The sequence below is a fragment of the Prionailurus viverrinus genome, chromosome E1 (assembly GCF_022837055.1).
Source record: "Prionailurus viverrinus isolate Anna chromosome E1, UM_Priviv_1.0, whole genome shotgun sequence".
In the NCBI taxonomy this organism is placed as follows: Eukaryota; Metazoa; Chordata; class Mammalia; order Carnivora; family Felidae; genus Prionailurus; species Prionailurus viverrinus.
This window is the reverse complement of record NC_062574.1, coordinates 39,291,694-39,312,198: the sequence shown is the minus strand read 5'-3', so window position 1 is coordinate 39,312,198 and position 20,505 is coordinate 39,291,694. Positions and strand designations below refer to the sequence as shown.

The following is a 20,505-nucleotide window of genomic DNA, read 5'->3' as shown; positions in this document are numbered from 1 at the left end:
GATAGAAAAGTCAAGTTTCCTCCCCTGAACACATTTTTTTTTTTTTGCCAGTTTCCTAGGAGCAATACCTTGACTGAAGTAAATTTTGCTTCCTTTCCTTTCCTTCCCTTCCCTTCCCTTCCCTTCCCTTCCCTTCCCTTCCCTTCCCTTCCCTTCCCTTCTCTCTTCTCTTCTCTTCTCTTCTCTTCCCTTCCCTTCCCTTCCCTTCCCTTCCCTTCCCTTCCTTTCCCTTCTCTTTTCCTCTCTTTTTTCTTTTCTTTTTCACCCGTCGGTGGGAATTAAAACATGTAGACAGAAACTTAATCTCTAAATGACTAAGAGCTTGTTGAATAGCTTGGGAGAGAGAGCCATTTGGGTTATTGATTACTCCAAGTTCTGGGAGTGGGGGATTTCCACCAGTACTATGACTATCTGCCAGTTCTCCACTTCTCTCTCAGTTTGAGCAGAAGTCTGCAGACATTTTCTGTAAAGGGTCAAATAGTAACTATTCAGGTTTTGTGGGCCAAGAAACAATATCAAGGATGTTACGTGGGCGCTTATATAATGAGAGACCGAACAAATCTCCATGAATTTTTATTGATGAAATTCAAAACCTATTAATAATCGGGTACGATTTTTTATAATACAGATTTACTAATGAGAATAGAATTTTGGCGGGGGAGAATAACATTTTGCTTAGAGTTCAAAGGTAATGTTTCCTATCATCATGGTAGAAACAGGGCCTCGTTATCCAATAAAGCTTCCCTGAAAACACCATGGTCGTCTGTCTTGAGAATTCACCAGAATGTGCTGGCTGTGTTGGCTCTGATTGCGTTGGAAAACTTTTCACAGGGAGGAGCTGATTAACAGCATAGGCTCTGGGCTAAGACTCCTTGGGTTTGAATGCCTGCAGAGACTCCATAACTATGAGATCTTTGCCTACTTACAAACCTATCTAGAAGCTTCTGTTCCCTCATCTATAAAATGAGTAATAGCACCTACTTCACAAGGATATTGTAAAGATTAAATACAGAGATTCAGAATGACATTTTGTAAATATTATTCTTCTCTTGATTTTCAGCCGTGTAAAAATGGGAAAAACCATTGTTAACTCACGGACAGTACAAAAATGGGTGGAGGGCTGGGTTTGGCCTGCAGGACATAGTTTATGGGCCCCGGCAGTCGCGTATAAACTGAAATTATTGCCACTTATTTCGGAAATAATGATTACTTTTTTCTAATTGCAAAGCACCATATGCTCACTGGAGGAAATTTGGAAAACACAGAAATGCACAATAAAACAGAAGTCATCCAGGATCTCCATCATCCAAAGATGTTTTGTTGGTAGCATGTCACCATATATCCCTACAGTCCGTAGTGTTCATATGTAAACATATATTTCTTCTTTTATTTATTTGTTTGTTTTTTCTGTATTGAAACGTTTTTAAAATGTTTATTTATTTTGAAAGAGAGAGAGAGAGAGAGAGAGAGAGAGAGAGAGAACGCTCGCGTGAGCAGGGGCGGGCCAGAGAGAGAGGGAGTGAATCTCAAGCAGGCACAGAGCCAGACTCGGGGCTCGAACTCACAAACCATGAGATCATGACCTGAGCCAAAATCAAGAGTTGGATGCTCAACCGACTGAGCCATCCAGGTGCCCCTCTATGATGTTATATTTTATTTTATTTTATTTTATTTTATTTTATTTTATTTTATTTTATTTTATTTTGAGAGAGATAGAGGGAGAGAGAGAGCATGCGCACAGGAGGGCCGAGGGAAAGGGAGAGGGAGAGAGAATCCCAAGTAGGCTTCATGCTGACAGTGTAGATAGAGCCTGATGTGGGGCTTGATCTCACGATCTGTAAGATCATGACCTGAGCTGAAATCAAGAGTCGGATGCTTAACTGACTGAGCCACCCAGGTGCCCCAGTTTGTTTGCATTCATAGTAATTATTGACATATTTTAGATTATTTCTCTTATTTCATGCTATTTCCAACACCTTTCCTTTGCTTTCTTTTTCTCTTTTCTTATCTCTTACTGAATTCAGTTTTATCTATTCCTACCCCTCCTTTTTTCTCTATTAGTTTTGTTGGCCTTAAATATGTAAGGTGCGCCCTTAATATTTAAGACTTAAATAATAGTTTAAAATTAATTATACCTCTGCCTGGTTTATTTTCTTTTTATTTAGTATTATGATTTCCCCCCAGTTTGGGTATTTTATTGTCTTTGATCTTCTGCAGGCTGACTACAGTGCGTGTAGATTTATTTTGATTTATCCTGCTCAGAATTTGGTATTATTCTATACTTGGAGGATTTATGGCTTTCACAGTTCTGGAACATCCTATCTTTTAAAATATTGCTTCTCCTCGGGTACCTGGGTGGCTCAGTCAGTTAAGCATCCGACTTTGGGTCAGGTCATGATCTCACAGTTTGTGGGTTCGAGTCCTGTGTCGGGCTCTATGCTGGCAGCTCAGAGCCTGGAGCCTGCCTCGGATTCTGTGTCTTCCTCTCTCTCTCTGCTCCTCTCCCGCTCATGCTCTGTCTCTCTCTCAAAAATAAGTAAACATTGGGGCGCCTGGGTGGCGCAGTCGGTTAAGCGTCCGACTTCAGCCAGGTCACGATCTCGCGGTCCGTGAGTTCGAGCCCCGCGTTGGGCTCTGGGCTGATGGCTCGGAGCCTGGAGCCTGTTTCTGATTCTGTGTCTCCCTCTCTCTCTGCCCCTCCCCCGTTCATGCTCTGTCTCTCTCTGTCCCAAAAATAAATAAACGTTCAAAAAAAAAATTAAAAAAAAGTAAACATTAAAAATTTTTAAAAAATATTGCTTCCCTTTCATTTTAGCAACCATAAAATGTGCCTCCACATCTGGTGTGGGAAGCATAGTTGATTGACCCCCAGATGCCACATCTAAGGATTTACTCAAAAGCTATCTTCCCCTGGGATGCTCCCTGTTTTGGACTGAGTGTGATGGGGTTCTAGTGCTGGCCTATTCCTGTAAGATGTTGGACTCCTCCAACGAGTGACTTTGGCTCAAGGGTTCTCAGCAATGTGGCCAAAAACTTTCTCAGAGTTGTGCTTCATTCTCAGTCTCATCCTTTCCAACATGCCTTTTTCCTCTTCCTCCTTTAGAAGTTATACCTACATCATGGTCTGCACGTCCTCCTTAGCTACTCCTGTTTTTCTCTAACATCCTTCCTTGGCATCTGCATCTTGGAGGATCCAAACTAATATAATTTCTATTTTGGTCATCTGGATCTTGCATTTAAATTCATACGGACCTTCTCATTTTTCATGTACTCATTGTCCCTATTCTATGGTCATTCTTTCATGTCCCTTTCATCTCTCTGATCCCTTTGGTAATGTCCTCAAATCTGTCTTCCATTTTACTTAATTCTCTCTTCTTTTGTGTCTAGTCTGCTGTTTAACCTTTCTGTTGACTTTTTAATATCAGTGTTTATAATAGTCATTTGTTGAAGTTCTATTTGGCGTATTTTCAAATCTGACTATTACCTTTTTCATATTTTTTTCCTCAGGGTTTTATTTTCTCCTTTATGTCTTTAATAGTTTTTCTTTTCTTTCTTTCTTTCTTTCTTTCTTTCTTTCTTTCTTTCTTTCTTTCAGAGAGAGCACAAGTTGGGGAGGGGGCAGAGGGAGAGAGAGAGAATCTTAAGCAGTCTCCACACTCAGTGTGGAGTCTGATATAGGGCTCAATCCCACGACCCTGGAATCATGATCTGAGTAGAAATCAAGAGTTGGACGTTCAACTGACTGAGCCATCCAGGTGCCCCATGTCTTTAATAGTTTTAAACATACTTACTTAGTATTCTCTGTTTCAAATTCTAATTTTATTATCCCAAGTTCCTGGACTTGTTTGTTGTGTTTGCTGTTTTCTGCTCATGGTATTTTATAATTTTAGATTTTCTTATAAGCTGATTTTTAGTGGGGATTATTTTTTTTCTGTGGGGATCTCATGTGGCCTGATAGTGGGACTTCTCCAGAACAATTTGCATTATTGTTCTAGAGATCCCATGAGTATCCCTGGCTGGGGACCAACGTTTCTGCTAATTTCTTAGTTTGGAATTTTTCCAATCATTATGCTCATGGTTTGGATCTGGGATATCCATTTTTTAGGGGAGAGTTTTGTTTGGTTTTTATTTTCCCTTTAGAGCCCAGGGACCTATGAAATTGTCGTCTTGGACCCTTTTCCCAGGGGAAGAGTTTTCCCCCTTAATCTTCACTGAGGAAGCAATCCTTGGAGGATTCTGCCTCTCCTGAAGGGTGTTAGTTCTAGCTCTGCTTATGGCAGCTCCAGGTTTTATCTCCTTTGTCCACTTGGGTTTTAAAATCCAAGTCTGTAAGTTACCAAAGCAGCCTTAGGATTAGCTCACTTGCTTTCACTCACTTTTTCCCCTTTTCAGGTCATATTTTACCCAGCATTCCTATGTGTTTGTAGCGAGAAGTTGTTTTTTGTTTTTTCAAATATCTTAGCCTATCACCATATTGTTGAATCAGAAGCCCTATTTACCACATTCAGTTCTTTTTTTTTTTTCCCTCTAACTTTTTAAGGTTTATTCATTTTTCGGAGACAGAGACAGAGCGTGAGTGGGGAGGGGCAGAGAGGGAGACAGAGAAGCTGAAGCAGGCTCTAGGCTCTGAGCTATCAGCACAGAGGTGGACTCGGGGCTCAAACTCACGGACCGTGAGATCATGACCTGAGCTGAAGTCTCACGCTTAATCAACTGAGCCACCCAGACTGACCCCCCCCCCGCCTCCCGCCCCCCGCCACATTCAGTTCTATGCATCAAGCCTTCTCTGGGCACCAGTTTCTAAGCAGTGTCATTAGTGAAACCCATAAACTCACTCATGATTAGAAAACCTGGGCCTTTGATTGTGTTGAGACTGTAGATCTATAGTATATCTTGAAGGGTTTGGAAAGATTACCTTTATCTTCCAATTTGTGGTAACTTCATTGGTAAATCACGAAGCCCTTTAAGATTTTACAAATAGAACTATAGAACTGACACTTAGAAAGTGAGGATGGGGAGGGAGGGGGTGCCTGGGTGGCTCAGTTGGTTGAGCATCTGACTTTGGCCTGGGTCATAATCTTGCCATTCCCAGGTTCGAGCTCCACGGTTCGAGCTCCACGTTGGGATCTGTGCTTGACAGCTCAGAGCCTACAGCCTGTTTGGATTCTGTGTCCTACTCTCTCTCTCTCTCTCTCTCTCTCTCTCTCTCTCTGCCCCTCCCCCACTTGTGCTCTGTCTCTTCCTCTCTCTCTCAAAAATAAATAAACACTAAAAAAATTAAAATGATAATGGGGGTGCTTGGGTGGCTAAGTTGGTCAAGTGTCTGACTCTTGATTTTGACTCAGGTCATGATCTCACCATTCATGAGATCGAACCCCGCATTGGCCTCTGTGCTGATGTGGTGGAGCCTGCTTGGGGTTCTCTCTTTCCCTCTCTCTCTCTGCCCCACCTCTGTTTGCCCTCTCTCAAAATAAATAAATAAACTTTAAAAACATTTTAAAAAATGATGACATTGTTTTGTCATTATTTCTTTTTTTTTTTTAATTTTTTTTTTTAAATTTTTACAATTATTTTTGAGAAACAGAGTGAGACAAAGCATGAACGGGTGAGGGGCAGAGAGTAGGAGACACAGAATCTGAAGCAGGCTCCAGGCTCTGAGCAAGCGGTCAGCACAGAGCCTGATGCGGGGCTCGAACCCACAAACTGCGAGATCATGACCTGAGCCGAAGTCGGACGCTCAACCGACTGAGCCACCCAGGCGCCCCTTGTCATTATTTCTTTTACTGCACGGGCCTAGTAATAGAGCTCTCTGTTTTCCTCCCTACTTTCTCCCAGCTTTCCCACCATCCTTCTCAATTTGTCCTTTGTCAACAGGACAGAAAAAAGAGGTTGAAGTGATATATGGGTACAATCCTCTGTGCACTGCTAAAAAGATAAACTTAAATGAAGTGATTTATTACCTGTGACAGGTATACTGCACCCAAAATTGTCTGTCAAAGTTAGTGCCTCATTGATTTTGCATACTTTCTCTGTCTGCCTCTGGCTTGCCATTGTTCATTAGAGGTGAGTAAACAGTTTAAGGTGGCGGGGTTTTCTCCCAGTCTGGGCACTCTGCCGCAGGGGTTGGGTTAGCCTTTCTTTGTGTTGGAGGGCTCAGGACTTTTGCCTTCAACTGTATGAGAAGGATAAATTCCACCGGTCCCTTGGGATGACTCAAACTAGAAGTAAAACGTATTCTATACTCCCATTTTGAAAAGGCTTCTAGAATCTTCCTGTTTGAGTCAAAGAAATAATAGGCTCAGTAGAATAGCACAGGATAACAGACAGCTGTAGGAGCAGTGCCTGAGTAGGGCTGGTCTGTATTAGTTGATGATATGGCACATTGGGTGGGAACTAATGAAATGGGAGTCTCTTTTCACTTGAGGGGACCACATGCATATCACGCAGGACATGGGTTTCCTGTTTTTCTCCAAACCCGTCCCACTGTGTTGGAGAGTGACAAAGCAGAAATCTTCTCAGCAACCACAGTTCAGCCTTGGGAGTCAGGCTCAGTGTCCTCCATCTTCAGCAATGCCCAGATATTGAAGCAGTTGTTTTTAAAATCTTAAAAACTTTCGACTCGCATGGACCTCAGATCTTTTCGTTCACTGTTCTAACTTTATGTAGACTAGGAATCTGAACCCTGCCAAGTATCCGATAGCTTGTTCATTGTCATAGAACGAGTCGGTTGCGCGGCCAGGATGACGACCTGCCTGTCACCCGTTACCCTTCCTGGGAGGGCTTCTCCTCTGCTTCTCTGGGAACTTTGGGCGGAGCTCGGTTTGCCTGCACGACAGACACACTTCGTGAATTTAAAACCTGTGCTGTTCGTAGCTCTCATCTTTGAAGTTCATTTGCTTGGTTCTTTGATCAGAAAGAGAGTTCTGTGTATTATGGGTTGGAAAGAGTGAGCTTAACTCTGATTTTTCTTTTCTTTTTTCTGTCTTGTGCTTAAGGTATAGTAATCTAGTATAGTAAGGTATAGTGGCCTACTGGTCCATAGTGGGCACTTTCCAAATACATATTGTGCTGGAAAAAAGGCTGCTTTTATGCCAATGGGGTGGAGCCAGGGAATTGATTTATATCATGTAATGACATTTCCTAACTGGCAAATTTGGTGTGGGGGGTGAAGACTAGTTTGATCACTAAATAGTTACAGTTGACCCTTGGACAATTGCAGGAGTCAGGAGGTATTGACCTCCTCCCCCCACATCCTACACAGGTAGAAATCTACATATAACTTTTGACTACCCCAAAACTTAACTACCAGCGGCCCACTGTTGACCAGAAACCTTACTGTAACGTAGAGCCGACGAACACATCTTTTGTATGTTATATGTACCTATATACCGTGTTCCTACAATAAAGTAAGTTAGAGAAAGGAAAATGTTGTCTACGGCCATACCACCCTGAACGCGCCCGATCTCATCTGATCTCGGAAGCTAAGCAGGGTCGGGCCTGGTTAGTACTTGGATGGAGAAAAGAAAATGTTCTTAAGAAAATCATAAGGAAGAGCAAATACATTTACAGTTCTGTACCGTATTTTATTGAAAAAATCTGCATATGAGTGAATCTACATAGTTCAAACGTGTGTTGTTCAAGGGTTAATAACTATATAGACAAATACATAGATTGTGTTTATATATACACACATGTATATGCAGTAATATACTAATGGTATTTGGCATTTTTTTTTTTTTTAAATCTTTTCAACGTTTTTTATTTATTTTTGGGACAGAGAGAGACAGAGCATGAACGGGGGAGGGGCACAGAGAGAGGGAGACACAGAATGGGAAACAGGCTCCAGGCTCCAAGCCATCAGCCCAGAGCCTGACGCGGGGCTCGAACTCCCGGACCGCGAGATCGTGACCTGGCTGAAGTCGGACGCTTAACCGACTGCGCCACCCAGGCGCCCCGGTATTTGGCATTTTTAATTAAAGTTTTTTTAAAAGTTTATTTATTTGAGGGAGAGAGAGAGAGAAAGAGAGTGAGCGGGGGAGAGGCAGAGAGAGAGAGGGAGAGAGAGAATCCCAAGCGGGTTTTGCACCATCAGTGCAGAGACCAAAGTAGGGCTTGAATGCATGTGAGATCATGACCTGAGCTGAAACCAAAAGTCAGATGCTTAACTGACTGAGCCACTCAGGTGCCCCAGCATTTTTTATTTTAAAAATGATAAGCATCCTGTAGTAATTTGTACTTTAAATACTATTACATAGCAAGTAACAGTTTATAATAGCTTAAGGGGGATGAGTATTGCTGGACAGTTCTCTGTTTGTACCTCTGATAGACAGCTAGGGGGAGTTGAAAGTGTGATTTGTGTTAGTTTTCTTTTTTCTTTCTTTCTTTTTTTAAAAAAAATTTTAAATATTTGTTTATTTTTGAGAAGGAGAGAGACAGCGTGAGCAGGGGAGGGGCAGAGAGAGAGAGAGAGAGGGAGGCACAGAATCTGAAGCAGCCTTCAGGCTCCAGCTGACAGCACAGAGCCTGACACGGGGCTAGAACCCATGAACCGCGAGATCATAATCTGAGCCTAAGTCGGACGTTTAACAGACTGAGCCACCCGAGCGCCCCTCTTTTTTTCTTTTTTAAAGATTTTATTTTTAAGTAATCTCTGCATCCAACGTGAGGCTCGAACCTACAACCCCAAGATCAAAAGTCACATACATGCTCTACCGACTGAGCCAGTCAGGTGCCCCAAGTTTTCTTGTTTAAATACTTATCTGCCTTACTGAACAATCACTTTTTAATTGAATTTGTGGCATATTTTGCCATCGTATGCATTTGTGGCAACATTGATTCAGCTTTCCCTGAGCCCAAACTGCCAGTGCTTACAGGTTAAGCAGGATGTTGCCTTCATGCTGAGATTAGTTGGAGGTCTGAGGAAGGAAAATCAGCTTACAGAAGTCCCTCCCTTAGGGTCAGGAAGCACCACAGATATCAGGAGAAGGTACCTGAATGTGTATGTGGTGGTAAAAATGACAGGATAACTTAGGCGTTCATATAAGCAGAGAAAAAAATATATAGACCTGCATTATGTGCATTTTCTTCTCTGTTTTCCTTAGTGGTCTGATTATTCGTGTGGCCGAGATGTAAAATCTTTGAGCTTCTAACATCATAGTTATTCATAAAGGCATTTAGGCTGATGGCTTTCTCAGAACGTTCTGCTCTTCAGGATGGAACTTCATCTATATTTCAACGAATTTCTAAACGGGGGAGGGAAACAGAACATTTTTCCTTTGATTAATTCATTGGTGTTTTAGTCCTCAAGGACTCATATACCGGTGAACTCCAAAAGGAAGTCCGTAAAGGAAGAATCGTAAATTGGAATTGGAACCGTGAAACTTGCCCCATAAAAATTTTTGAGTGCTGTTCTAAATTCAACATCTGAAATATAACGGACTAGGCGAAGATTTATGAAAGCTAATTTAAAAAGCTAATTTAAACTTGTACCCAAGAAGCACAGTCTTATGAGTTGTGTGGAGTGTTTAGGCTTTTACAAGTTTTAGTCTTTTTACAGTTAACCTGGGTCTTAAGCTACTTTGCCCAAGAATCAAGTACTTTAACTTAGCATTACTCCTAGTTAGATCACAGAGGCATGCTTTGCATTCTTGGGCTGTTCACTGGGACTATGCCCTTTGGAAAAAAATTTTATGATTTTAAGATTTTATGTTATTGGATCTATACATCTGTCTTAGAGTGGTCTCCAGAGCCTGACCCAAAGATGAAGACTTGGGGAGGTGATCCTGAAAAGTCCCAGGAGAAATAAGAAAAGGGAGGAAGGGAAGGTAATAGTGTGTGTGTAAAGGATAGGATTTCCAACCGATCCAGTATTTAGGAAATAGCCTTCAAAGGCACTAAGGACAGAGTCTGCCATGATGGTAACACCATTACAAAATCCCCATACGTACCTTGTTGAAAAAGACTTGATGAATGGCATAACTCTTTGCCTTATAAGAGATCAGTGAGGGGCGCTTGGGTGGCTCAGTCAGTTAAGCGTCAGACTTTGGCTCAGGTCGTGATCTCACAGCTTGTGAGTTCGAGCCCCGCATCGGGCTCTGTGCTGACAGCTCGGAGCCCGGAGCCTGCTTCGGATTCTGTGGTCTCCCTCTCTCCTTGCCCCTCCCCTGCTTCCACTCTGTCTGTCTCTCAAAAATAAATGAACATGAAAAAAAAAATTTTTTTGTAAGTGATCAGTGAGATTGGCCTTGCCAATGTTGAGTTTTTCCCAACTTGGGTACAGGGTGCCCAGGAACTAGCAAAATCAGCCTTTTGTTGTAGAATCTTGTTAGGACACAGGTCTGTCACCCAGGTGTGGCAGAGCCCCTCCTTCTAATGTTTTCTCTCCAACCTGAATAAGGAAGAACCAGGAGGTTCTGGTGGTTAGGGCATCAACTGGGCTTTGGTCTTAAGTCCCTTCTGCTCGGTTCTTCTCGGGGGAGTGCTGGAATCCTTGGGCTGGAAGTTCCCATCCAGGATCTGCCAGATGCTCCCAAAACTTCATAGAAGCTCAACTCCCAGAGTCTTGCATCAGGAGTTCCTTAGAAGTCAGGCTGTGTGCAGGGAGCTGAGGGATAGTGTGAGGGTGAGGTAGGGAGAGTGGCAGGGCAGGTGGGGGAAAGCCGAGCTTCAGCCAGGTTCTTGGGGAATTTGGGAGCGTGACTTGTGCTACCGAGCTGGTCTCCCCCAACGCCCGAGGGTCGACCTTTTGTGCCCCTCGCCCGTGTCAACCATTGATAGGTTGTGGGCCTCCTTCAGCGTAAGTATAACTTCCCAGGAGGAGTGGCTTCCAGAGGCAAAAGGCAATTTCATGGACTAGGAGGCAGATGGGACCCCTTAGCAGTGACACTCATAACAGCCATCCCTGCTGAAGGGGTCCAGGCAGGGCCCTCTGGCGTTCCCCAGCAAAGAGACCAGGGCCAGGCTTTGGCCTTCTTCTAGCTCGTCCCCTTTAACATAATTTACCTGTCCTCCAAGTGTCCCTGTTCAGAGTCCCCCCCCACGCCCCGCCCTCCAAATTCAGTGTCCTCCCCTCCTCCCTGGAAAAACTCCACTCATGGACAGAGTGGGAAGAAAAGTCAGAAGCCTGTGTCTTCTGCACCTGTGGCTTGAGCTGAATCCCACTGGGGGTTCTCTGGCTTGGGGAGGAGTGGGGGGCCCTGGCGCTGGGTGGGAGAAGACGGATGCTTTACTCGTGATCTGTCTTTCAACCATGTTGTACCAGAGTCAACTAAATAGGCCTCAGAAGGGAGTGTTAATTTTCTGCCTCAAACAACCCAGCAACCAATCTACTTTTATTTATTTTTATTTTTATTTTTTAAGTTTATCTATTTTGAGAGAGTTAGAGAGCATGAGCAGGGGAGGGGTAGAGAAAGGGAAAGAGAGTGAATCCCAAGCAGGCTCCACACTGTGAGTGTAGAGCCTGATGTGGGGCTCGAACCCACAAACCGTGAGATCATGACCTGAGCCGAAATCAAGAGTCAGATGCTTAACCGACTGAGCCACCCAGGCGGTTCACAACCAACCTATTTTTAGTAGAAGGTAACTTTTTTTCTCCCGTGAACAGGCTAAAAGGGCTCTGAGGCATCCAAGAAATTCCCCTCCTTCCCCCCCCCCCCCCCCCACCAACTCAAATTTCTTGCCCTGACACAAGCCGGGATGAGGAGGGTGTGGAATGGTGAGAGAGGGGTCAGTTGTGAATGGGGTGTTAACTAAATGGGTGCAGTCAGCCATGCTTTTGAAGTGTCCTTGCTCTGTGATTTCTCCAGGATTGAAAGGCTGTTGCAAAATTCTGAATTCTGGAAGCCAGTATTGTTCTTTTGCTAAACCCTCAAATCCCTTTAGGGGTCTGATAGATTTGCTTTGCCTGCACCCCAAATATATTTGCTCCGCAGGTTATTGTCACTAAGGGGTAAACACCAAGCTCTGTATCTTTTTTTTTTTTTTTAAGTAGGCTCCACCCACCGCGTGGGGCTTGAACTCATGACCCTAGGATCAAGAATCTGATGATTGTACCGACTGAGCCAGCCAGGCGCCCCGCCCCCTCCGCCCCATCTGTATCTTGATGGAAAATTCAAAATCATAAAAAAACAACAAAGGTGCCTACCAGCCACACCCGGGTGCATGTTGCATTTGGGTTTTGTGTCCATAACCTTGACCTAAGGTCTCCGTGACCTTAGAATAAAACCCCTAAAGAGGTCAGCCTGACCTTCTAGAAAGGTGTCCTTAGGACACCTCTATGCATTAGGAGCGAGCCATTAAACCCAGCACACAAGGGGGTGGGGCAGTAAGCTCTACCTCCTAAGGGGAGGCTATCAAAGAAAGGTTCAGATATGCTGAAACCACCACAGTAATTAATAAATACTTTCAGAAAGATTCAGGCTCTGCAAGTATCCTAGTTCCCCTTTAAAAACCTTGAACATTCACCAGGAGATCCTGCAGCTATCTATGATTACTGTGGCTGGCATTCTAGAGATTTTCTATTTTCTCTCCTTCTTTCTGTATTTATTATTTGGACTTCCTCTGTAAGGAAGACGTGTCCCTTCTCTTCCGTTTGTTTGTTTGTTTGTTTATTTATTAGTTTATCAATTCATTTGTTTGTATCAGTAAGGACTCACGGATATTTATTTCATTCTTTGGGTGAGAGTTTTTGTGTTTTTGTGTTTTTTTTTTTTTTTTTTAATTATTCTCAAGTTAGTTAGTATACAGTGTAGTCTTGGCTTCAGGAGTTGAAACCAGTGATTCATCACTTACATATAACATGCAGGGCTCATCCCGACAGGTGCCCTCCCTAATGCCCATCACCCATTTTCCCTACCCCTCAGTTCCCCACCCCCATCAACCCTCGGTTTGTTCTCTGTATTTACGAGTCTCTTATGGTTTGCCTCCCTCTCTGTTTTTATCTTATATTTCCTTCCCTTCCCCTATGAACATGTTAAGTTTTTCAGATTCCACGTATGAGTGAGATCACAGTATCTTTCTCTGACTTATTTTGCTTAGCATAATAACCTCCAGTTCTATCCACCTTGTTGCAAGGGGCAAAATTTCATTCTTTTTCATTGCCACATAGTATTGCATTGTGGATACATCCCACTTTTTCTTAATCCACTCATCAGTTGATGGACATTTGGGCTCTTTCCATAATTTGGCTATTATCGATAACGCTGCTGTAAACAGTGGGGTGCATGTGCCCTTTCGAATCAGCATTTTTGCGTCCTTTGGATAAAAACCTAGTAGTGCAATTGCTGGGTCATAGGGCAGCTCTATTTTTAATTTTCTGAGGAACCTCCGCACTGTTTTCCACAGTGGCTGCACCAGTTTGCATTCCCAGCGACAGTGCAAGAGCGTTCCCCAAGAGCTTTTTTTTATTTTAAATATTTTATTTTTAAGGTATGTCTACACTCAGTGTGGGTTTCGAACTCAATGGCCCCAAGATCAAGAGTCGGACGCTCAACCAGACTGAGCCACCCAGGTGCCCCCTGAGAGATTTTTTTTTTTCAACATTTATTTATTTTTTGGGGGACAGAGAGAGACAGAGCATGAATGGGGGAGGGGCAGAGAGAGAGGGAGACACAGAATCGGAAACAGGCTCCAGGCTCTGAGCCATCAGCCCAGAGCCTGACGCGGGGCTCGAACTCACGGACCGCGAGATCGTGACCTGGCTGAAGTCGGACGCTTAACCGACTGCGCCACCCAGGCGCCCCGAGAGATGTTTTTGAAATAGGAAAACAGCCTCTTTGAATCAGGTGGAGGGAGGTGGTAAGAGTGTCAGTGCGGATCAAGAGCACATGGGGGATGGAGCGAAGTTCCTGAGAAGGTCAGCAATGATGACATTCAGAGGGGAGGCCTTGGTGAAAATGAGGGACACTCTGTTCTCAAAAACAGGGACCAGGAAAGACTGGACGGCCAATTTTGACGTCAGGAGGGAGTTCCCATTAATTAGCTTTTGTCTTCTCAGTCAATTGGGAAACTGACTTCTGGAATTTAAATTTTCTTGGCCCCAATTCTTGGCCTCCAGAGAAGGGTTTCTCAACCGCTCCACTCTTGACAGTCGGACTGGATCATTCTTTGTTGTGGGGGTTGTCCTGTGCCCACAAGATGCCGGCAGCATCCTTGCTTCCTCCCCCAGTGTGACCACCAAAATGTCTTCAGTGCCACCAGCGGTCCCCTGGACAGCAAAATCACCCCTGGCTAAGAACCTCTGATGTAAAATAACTTACACAGAAGTCTGGCAACCCACAGGATTCCTGATCTTAACCTTCGAAAGACTAAGACGAGGCATTCACCTCTAAGTTCCCGCAGAAAAAACTGAGCTGTCCCAGCTGGAACGCTCGGCTTTGTTGCCATTGGTGAAGCGGGGCCCTGTTTCCTTGGGGATAGTGGGTGTTCTGAGCACACAAGCCAGATGAATCAAGAGGAAACACAGTTCTGTTTCTCAGAGCGTCTTTGCTTCTGAAAAGCGTTGTTGCGGTTAGAGTTTTGCTTCACGGTGGAGGGTTGTTTTGCTTTCTCTGTGGTTTCTATGTGGGCCGAGAGAAGCAACTTCGTTGTTATGTCACATGGGGACATAGAAGCTGTTTCACAGGTGAGTTTCCAAAAGCCAGTTTGTTCTAAAAACCGACATGACACTTAACCTAGCTGGGTGCGCATTGGTTGCTGGTACAGTTGTTTCTTAAGAGAGCTGGGGATGTCAGGGCCTCTGAATTCCTTTAAGGCTCTCATTTTATTTTTATTATTATTATTATTTTTTATTACTATTATTTTTTAATGTTGTTATTTATTTTTGAGAGAGCGCACGAGCGAGGGAGGGGCAGAGAGAGAGGGAGAGAGAGAAGGAGACGCAGAATCCAAAAGAGAGAGAGAGAGAGAGGGAGACACAGAATCCAAAGCAGGCTCCAGGCTTTGAGCTGTCAGCACAGCACCTGATGTGGGGCTCAAACCCACAAACCACAAGATCATGACCTGAGTCGAAGTTGGACGCTTAACCGACGGAGCCACCCAGGCGCCCCGTGGCTCTCATTTTATTATCCAAAGATGGCTTGCATTTTGGCCTAATTTTTTTTCACCTCCAGTAAGTTTTTAACAGCATTTCCAACAGCAAAGATGACAGAGATTAAGGAAGCAAGCCAAGGCTAAGGCTCAAACGACCTTGTGCGACCGCTGATGCCATCTGTTGGCAGCTGGCAGAACTGATGCCCTTCGGAGTTCTGTTTATTGCACAGAAAGTGGAAAGTTGGCTGCAGGGTACCTTCCTTGCAGCCTGGAGCTGTGGATCAGAAGGATAGGACAGGGGTGGAAAGGAAGGGACCGTGAGTTTGCTTTATAGGTCCTGCATGGGCCATTAGTTGTTGGCAGGAATCCATATTTGAAAAAATTTCAGGACTTTTTTTTTTTTTTAAGTTTACTTATTTATTTTGGGGGAGAGAGAGAGAGAGAGAGAGAGAGAGAGAGAGAGAGAGAGACAATCCCAAGTAGGCTCCACGCTATCAGTGCAGAGCCTGATTTGGGATTCGATCTCACGAACTGAGATCAAGAGTGGAGGCTTAACAGACTGAACCACCCATGCTCAGTACTTAAAGGTACTAGCTGGGATGCCACTGGGACCTAGAATCCATTTATGAGTCAGTTGTCATCTAAGAAAGTTACGGTCCCAAGGCATTGGCCTTGGGGGGGTTAACAGAACAGCAGGGAGGACCCTTAACTACAACAGTCTCCTCCAGAGCCTTAGCATGTGGCCCACGCTTGTGGAATTTGATTGGTCAGGGACACTATGAACTCCTCACTTTAATCAAAGAAACTGACACACTATCATGTAAAAAATAAGTATCGTATTATATCTCTCTTCGTTGTGTTTTCAAATACTGTATGTTTGTGTCTATACCAATCCATTTCGGCCAGCAACCCTTCTTGGATACAAAACCGTGATTCCCAGACACTGGGTTTCCTGGGTCCACAGATGCCGTTAAAAATGAAAGCCAGAATGAGTCCAACCAGTGGATACCCAGCCCTGACCATACGTAAGAATCACCTGGAAAACGTAAAACATCCCTGAGGTTGGCCTCCCTGCCGTCGGTACTGATTTAATTCCCCTGGAGAAGCCCTGGGTCATGGGTTCTGCTTTTGGAACCACAGCGATTCAGGCACGCCACTCTTCCTCAAAGTGTGGTCTGCATTTGGAACCTTGTTAGAAATGCAGATTCTCAGGCCCCCCTCCCAGACCTTCTGAATCGGTCTGCATGGGAACAAGGTTCCCGGGTGATCCCTGCGCACGGTGGAGTTTGGAAGCACACCGTGTTGCCTCTGAAGAGGGGGGTGTACTGAGCTGCCCGTTGGTATCCCCACTGAGGACACCTGTTTGCATTTCATCTTTACCATTCACGGTTTGGGTGGCCTTTGTCAAGGGCCCCAGCTTCCGCCTGCTCGGTGGGTGCTGTGGGCGTCCCAGATGGAAGCCACAAGAGAACCCAGGGGCCTTTCTTCTACCCCCACCCGGTCTTGCTCACAGCTAGCCGTTAGAAGTGTGTTTCACAGCACTGGTGCCTCACGGCGCAATCGCCAAACCCAGACTCCAGTCTGTGGGTTACCTCTGGGCTCTTCCTGTTGAGACTGATGGTGCGTCAGTGCCGGCTGAACCCGTGAGGACAGGTTGAACCTGGGTGCAGCTCCCCAAGACTCTCCCTCGATCTCTAGCCTAGAAGCCGCCTGTGTTGAAAAGGAGGGAGGCAGCGCCTCTTTGTTCGTTTCTGTTTTTCTAAATGTAAACGTTGGTGTTTGAATATTTGAATGAAATTAAGGCTGTGGGGGCATCTGGGAGGCATCTGACCTTACAAACAGGCTTCATCCCGGTCGGACTTGGGGTTCGGATGAGGGGCCTCTGGGCCGGGCAACCCTCTTCTGATCCAACGAATCCATCCATCGTCTTTCTAAAAGAGATCTTTTTTAGTTCGTTTCTTAAAACGCGATGCTATATGAGAGATCTTTTCTAAATCTGTAGTTTCATTTTGAGTAGTGCCTAAAAGAGACACTGAAGTCCCTGTTCAGCCTTTTTTGGGAAACGGAGATCCTTGGCTTCTTTTCTCTGCCGTCTTTGACAACAAGCCCTCTGTGATGAACGGCCATTCGAAGCCAGGCAGGGCTGTTTTGTCGTCTTCTCCAAGCTTCCCCCCCCCCCCCCCATCTCCTGTACCTCCTGCAAAGGAACAAAACCACCAGAACAAACCAAACTTGGAGGAACAAGGGAGGCTTGTCCCCATTCGTGAAATCCCTTCAAAGGGTGTCACTGAAAGAGGGTTGCTGTGGCTCTCTCTTTCTGGAAGCTTTGGGAGGTCTCCCGCAGATCTGATCTGGAGAGACTGGAGTGCTAATTTATGCACAGAAGCCATTCATTAGTCGAGTGCCAGTGATTGCCAGTCGGTTACCATCCCTCCGAATTCAGGGCTTTTGAAAGGACCCCAAGCCGGGCTTGTGGCTTTTCCTTCAGTCCTTTTCTCGATCCTTCTTCCTCCTCCCGCCTGTCTGTCCTGTGCTGCCCCTCTGCCCTCCCCAGTGTTTCTCTTGTGTTGCCCACAGCAACCCCAGCAGTCGGTCCTGGAGTGGAGGGAGCAGGCCTGGTTACCTGGGAGTCTAGCAATGGTTGCTCAGCAATTCAGTGGAGCCACACAAAGGAACAGGTTTCTGTGCAAATCTCCCGGTTCAAGCCCCCCCTCAGCAGCTCCCCAACCTTGCTGTGCCTGAGAGCCCTGTTTCTTCTGGCACCTGAGAAACCAGTTACAGAGACACCCCTGCCTCCCCTTTCCCAGGCATCTGTTTACCAACAGTGCTTCGTAAACACTTTTAACACCTTTCCTTTGTGCCCACACTTCTCCTACACACACACACACACACACACACACACACACGCACACACACACACACACACGCACGCGCGCGCGCATGTTCCCTAGTGTCTCCTACTGCCGAGGGTGTTACTGAATCTAATGTCGCTCTAATTGAGTCGACAGACAGACTGGGGCAGAGTTAGCCAACGGCCACCCATGTGGCCAGCAGGGCTGTTAAGGTTTTTCTCTTTTGCTCTTTTACCACAAGAAAGCGCTGTGTCAAAAGGAAGTGCCCAAGTCGTCATGGAAATAAATGATCAGGCGGTGGCAGCCAGATTAATCGGTGGCAGCCAGATTAATCGAGCCATCCTTAATTTGAGGGGGTGGGGGAGCAGCTCTTCCACTAATATACTTAAATCTCAGTTGACAAATGAGCACGAGGTGACTTGATCCACTACTGTACTTATTGTTGTGATTCTTTTGAACCTCAATTTAGTAAACTTTCCCCTGGAAGACAATAAAAGTCCCCCAAACCAAGGAGGTAAAATGCTGAGAGAGCAGACCTAAGAGAGCGATTTTTTTTTTTTTCCCTGAAGGAGAGAGAAAAATAAATTCGGAAACAAAGTAGTGTTCATTACTTCTATCTTGCCTTCTGATTTCTAAGTGTGCCCGCCGGCCCCTTTAAATTCCAAGGACCGTTATGTTCTTTGAGATATTTGTCAATGACAAGGGAGTATGCTTTGAGTAAAGGCATTTTCTTCTGCAGTGTTCATTTCTATTTCAGTGGTTTTCTCCAGTACTTTTCTTTAATTAATACTGTTTGTGCTCACTGATGAATAATTCAGAGTCATACAAGCAACAGATGTCAGACGATTCAAAATGACTTTCCCTGAATTATTTATTATTTCTAAAAAAGTAACAGGTTTGTTGAACAAGTAATTGGCAACACAGATGTAGATCAAGGTTTGTCAGCAGGAAACAAGGTCTCCTACTGCTTTTCCTTTTGTTTATGTCACTAACGAGGTTGACACTGAATAAGGGGAGTTTGGCTGATACCAACTTGTAGGGGGTCATTTATTTATTCATCCTGGGTGCTGACCGGGGAGCTGGAACCATGTGTAGTTTCCCAGTTGTCTATGGATGTCAAAACATGAAGGGGAATTCATCCAAAAACATAATTAATGAATGTAGCCTTGCAAACACCTATCAGACAAAAACTTAATATACGTACCCAGAAAGAGGAAACATCTTTGTTTGCAAAGATATGTCAAGAATAGAGACCTAGGGGGAAAAAACGAACTGACAGATACGTGAAAGTTTATGTATAATAATGTTCTCTGCAGTGTTGTTTACACCAGAATTTTAAAAAGGGTCCGGAGGAAAAAAAAAGCAAATGTCCAGCAATGAAAAATTAATTAAGGGGTGCCTGGCTGGCTTAGTTGGTGACGCATGTGATTCTTGAGGCAACAGGTTGTGAGTTTGAGCCCCACGTTGGTAGGAGTTATTTTAAAAATAAACTTACAAAAGTATGGTTTTGAAGTTTTTTTGATGTGGGGCGCCTGGGTGGCTCAGTCAGTTTAGCGTCCAACTCTTGATTTCAGCTCAGGTCACCATCTCATGGTTCGTGAGTTCGAGCCCTGCCATTGGCAGATGGCTCCTAGCTGACAGTGCGGAGCCTGCTTGGGATTCTCTCTCTCTCTGTCTTTCTCTCTGCCTCTCCCCTGGACGTGCATATGCTCTCTCTCTCTCAAAATAAATAAATAAACTTTAATAAAAGCTTTTTAACGTGGTTATCTTGAATAAGTGTTTCTAGACCCACTTGGAAGACAAACCACAAGCATACTAGTTTTTTTCCCCCTCGGTTAGAAATTTTTCTGTCTTTCATAGACTTCTGGCAATCATATGATCTATTACCTTCTTCACGATAGGATCAAATTTTGCATATCTTTTGCCTAGCATCAGATTTTTCAAGTCTACAGAGTTCCAGCTGATAAAACAAAACAAACCCTCCAGAAGTCAAATGGAGGATTGGGGCCCATTCTTTAACCCACCCCAAATACAGTCCCTAAAACCCACTGATATCCAAATACCTGTGATTCGATATTTCGCTGACAGTCCATAAGATGCAAGAAAGTAGTTGAAGGGGAGGACAGTAAGAACCATTTGGTGCTTTGGTGGTTTTGTGCAGGTGATACTTTCACAGTTCCTGACTCATGGGGTGGTAGACCAGGAATGAGATGAAGGGGGAGTGAGGGCGCCATCTCTGTTTTGTTTTGTTTTTTTTAATGTTTAAAAAAATATTTTTAATGTCTTATTATTTTTGAGAGAGACAGAGAGTCAGAGTGTGAGCAGGGCAGGGGCAGAGAGAAAGGAAGACATGGAATCCAAAGCAGGCTCCAGGCTCTGAGCAGTCAGCACGGAGCCTGACGTGGGGCTTGAACTCATGATGAACCGCGAGATCATGACCTGAGCCGAAGTTGGACGCCTAACCAAGTGAGCCACCCAGGCACCCCTGTCTTTTTTCAACTCTTACTCAGAGCTCTGAGAGTGGCACTCGCACAGTGACAACAAAAATAAAATATTTCCTTATTATAAAGTGATCAAAGAACTGAAAAACAGTACAGTAAAATAATTTTCTTAACTGACGTTCTTT

General features: G+C 44.6%; 1 protein-coding gene across 4 annotated transcripts in view; it reads left to right on the top strand.

Annotated features, from left to right (window-relative positions):
* PITPNC1 (phosphatidylinositol transfer protein cytoplasmic 1) overlaps positions 1-20,505 on the top strand; it is a 275,454-nt gene that overhangs the window by 68,788 nt on the left and 186,161 nt on the right. For 2 of the 4 annotated variants that reach the window (XM_047831720.1, XM_047831723.1), the window contains exon 1: positions 14,451-14,620. The exons of the other annotated variants lie outside the window; for them this stretch is intronic. In XM_047831720.1, coding sequence (XP_047687676.1) covers positions 14,558-14,620 — 63 coding nt within the window. In that variant the 5' untranslated portion in view covers positions 14,451-14,557. Of the gene's footprint in view, positions 1-14,450; positions 14,621-20,505 lie in introns of those variants that run through there. 4 annotated transcript variants of the gene reach the window in all.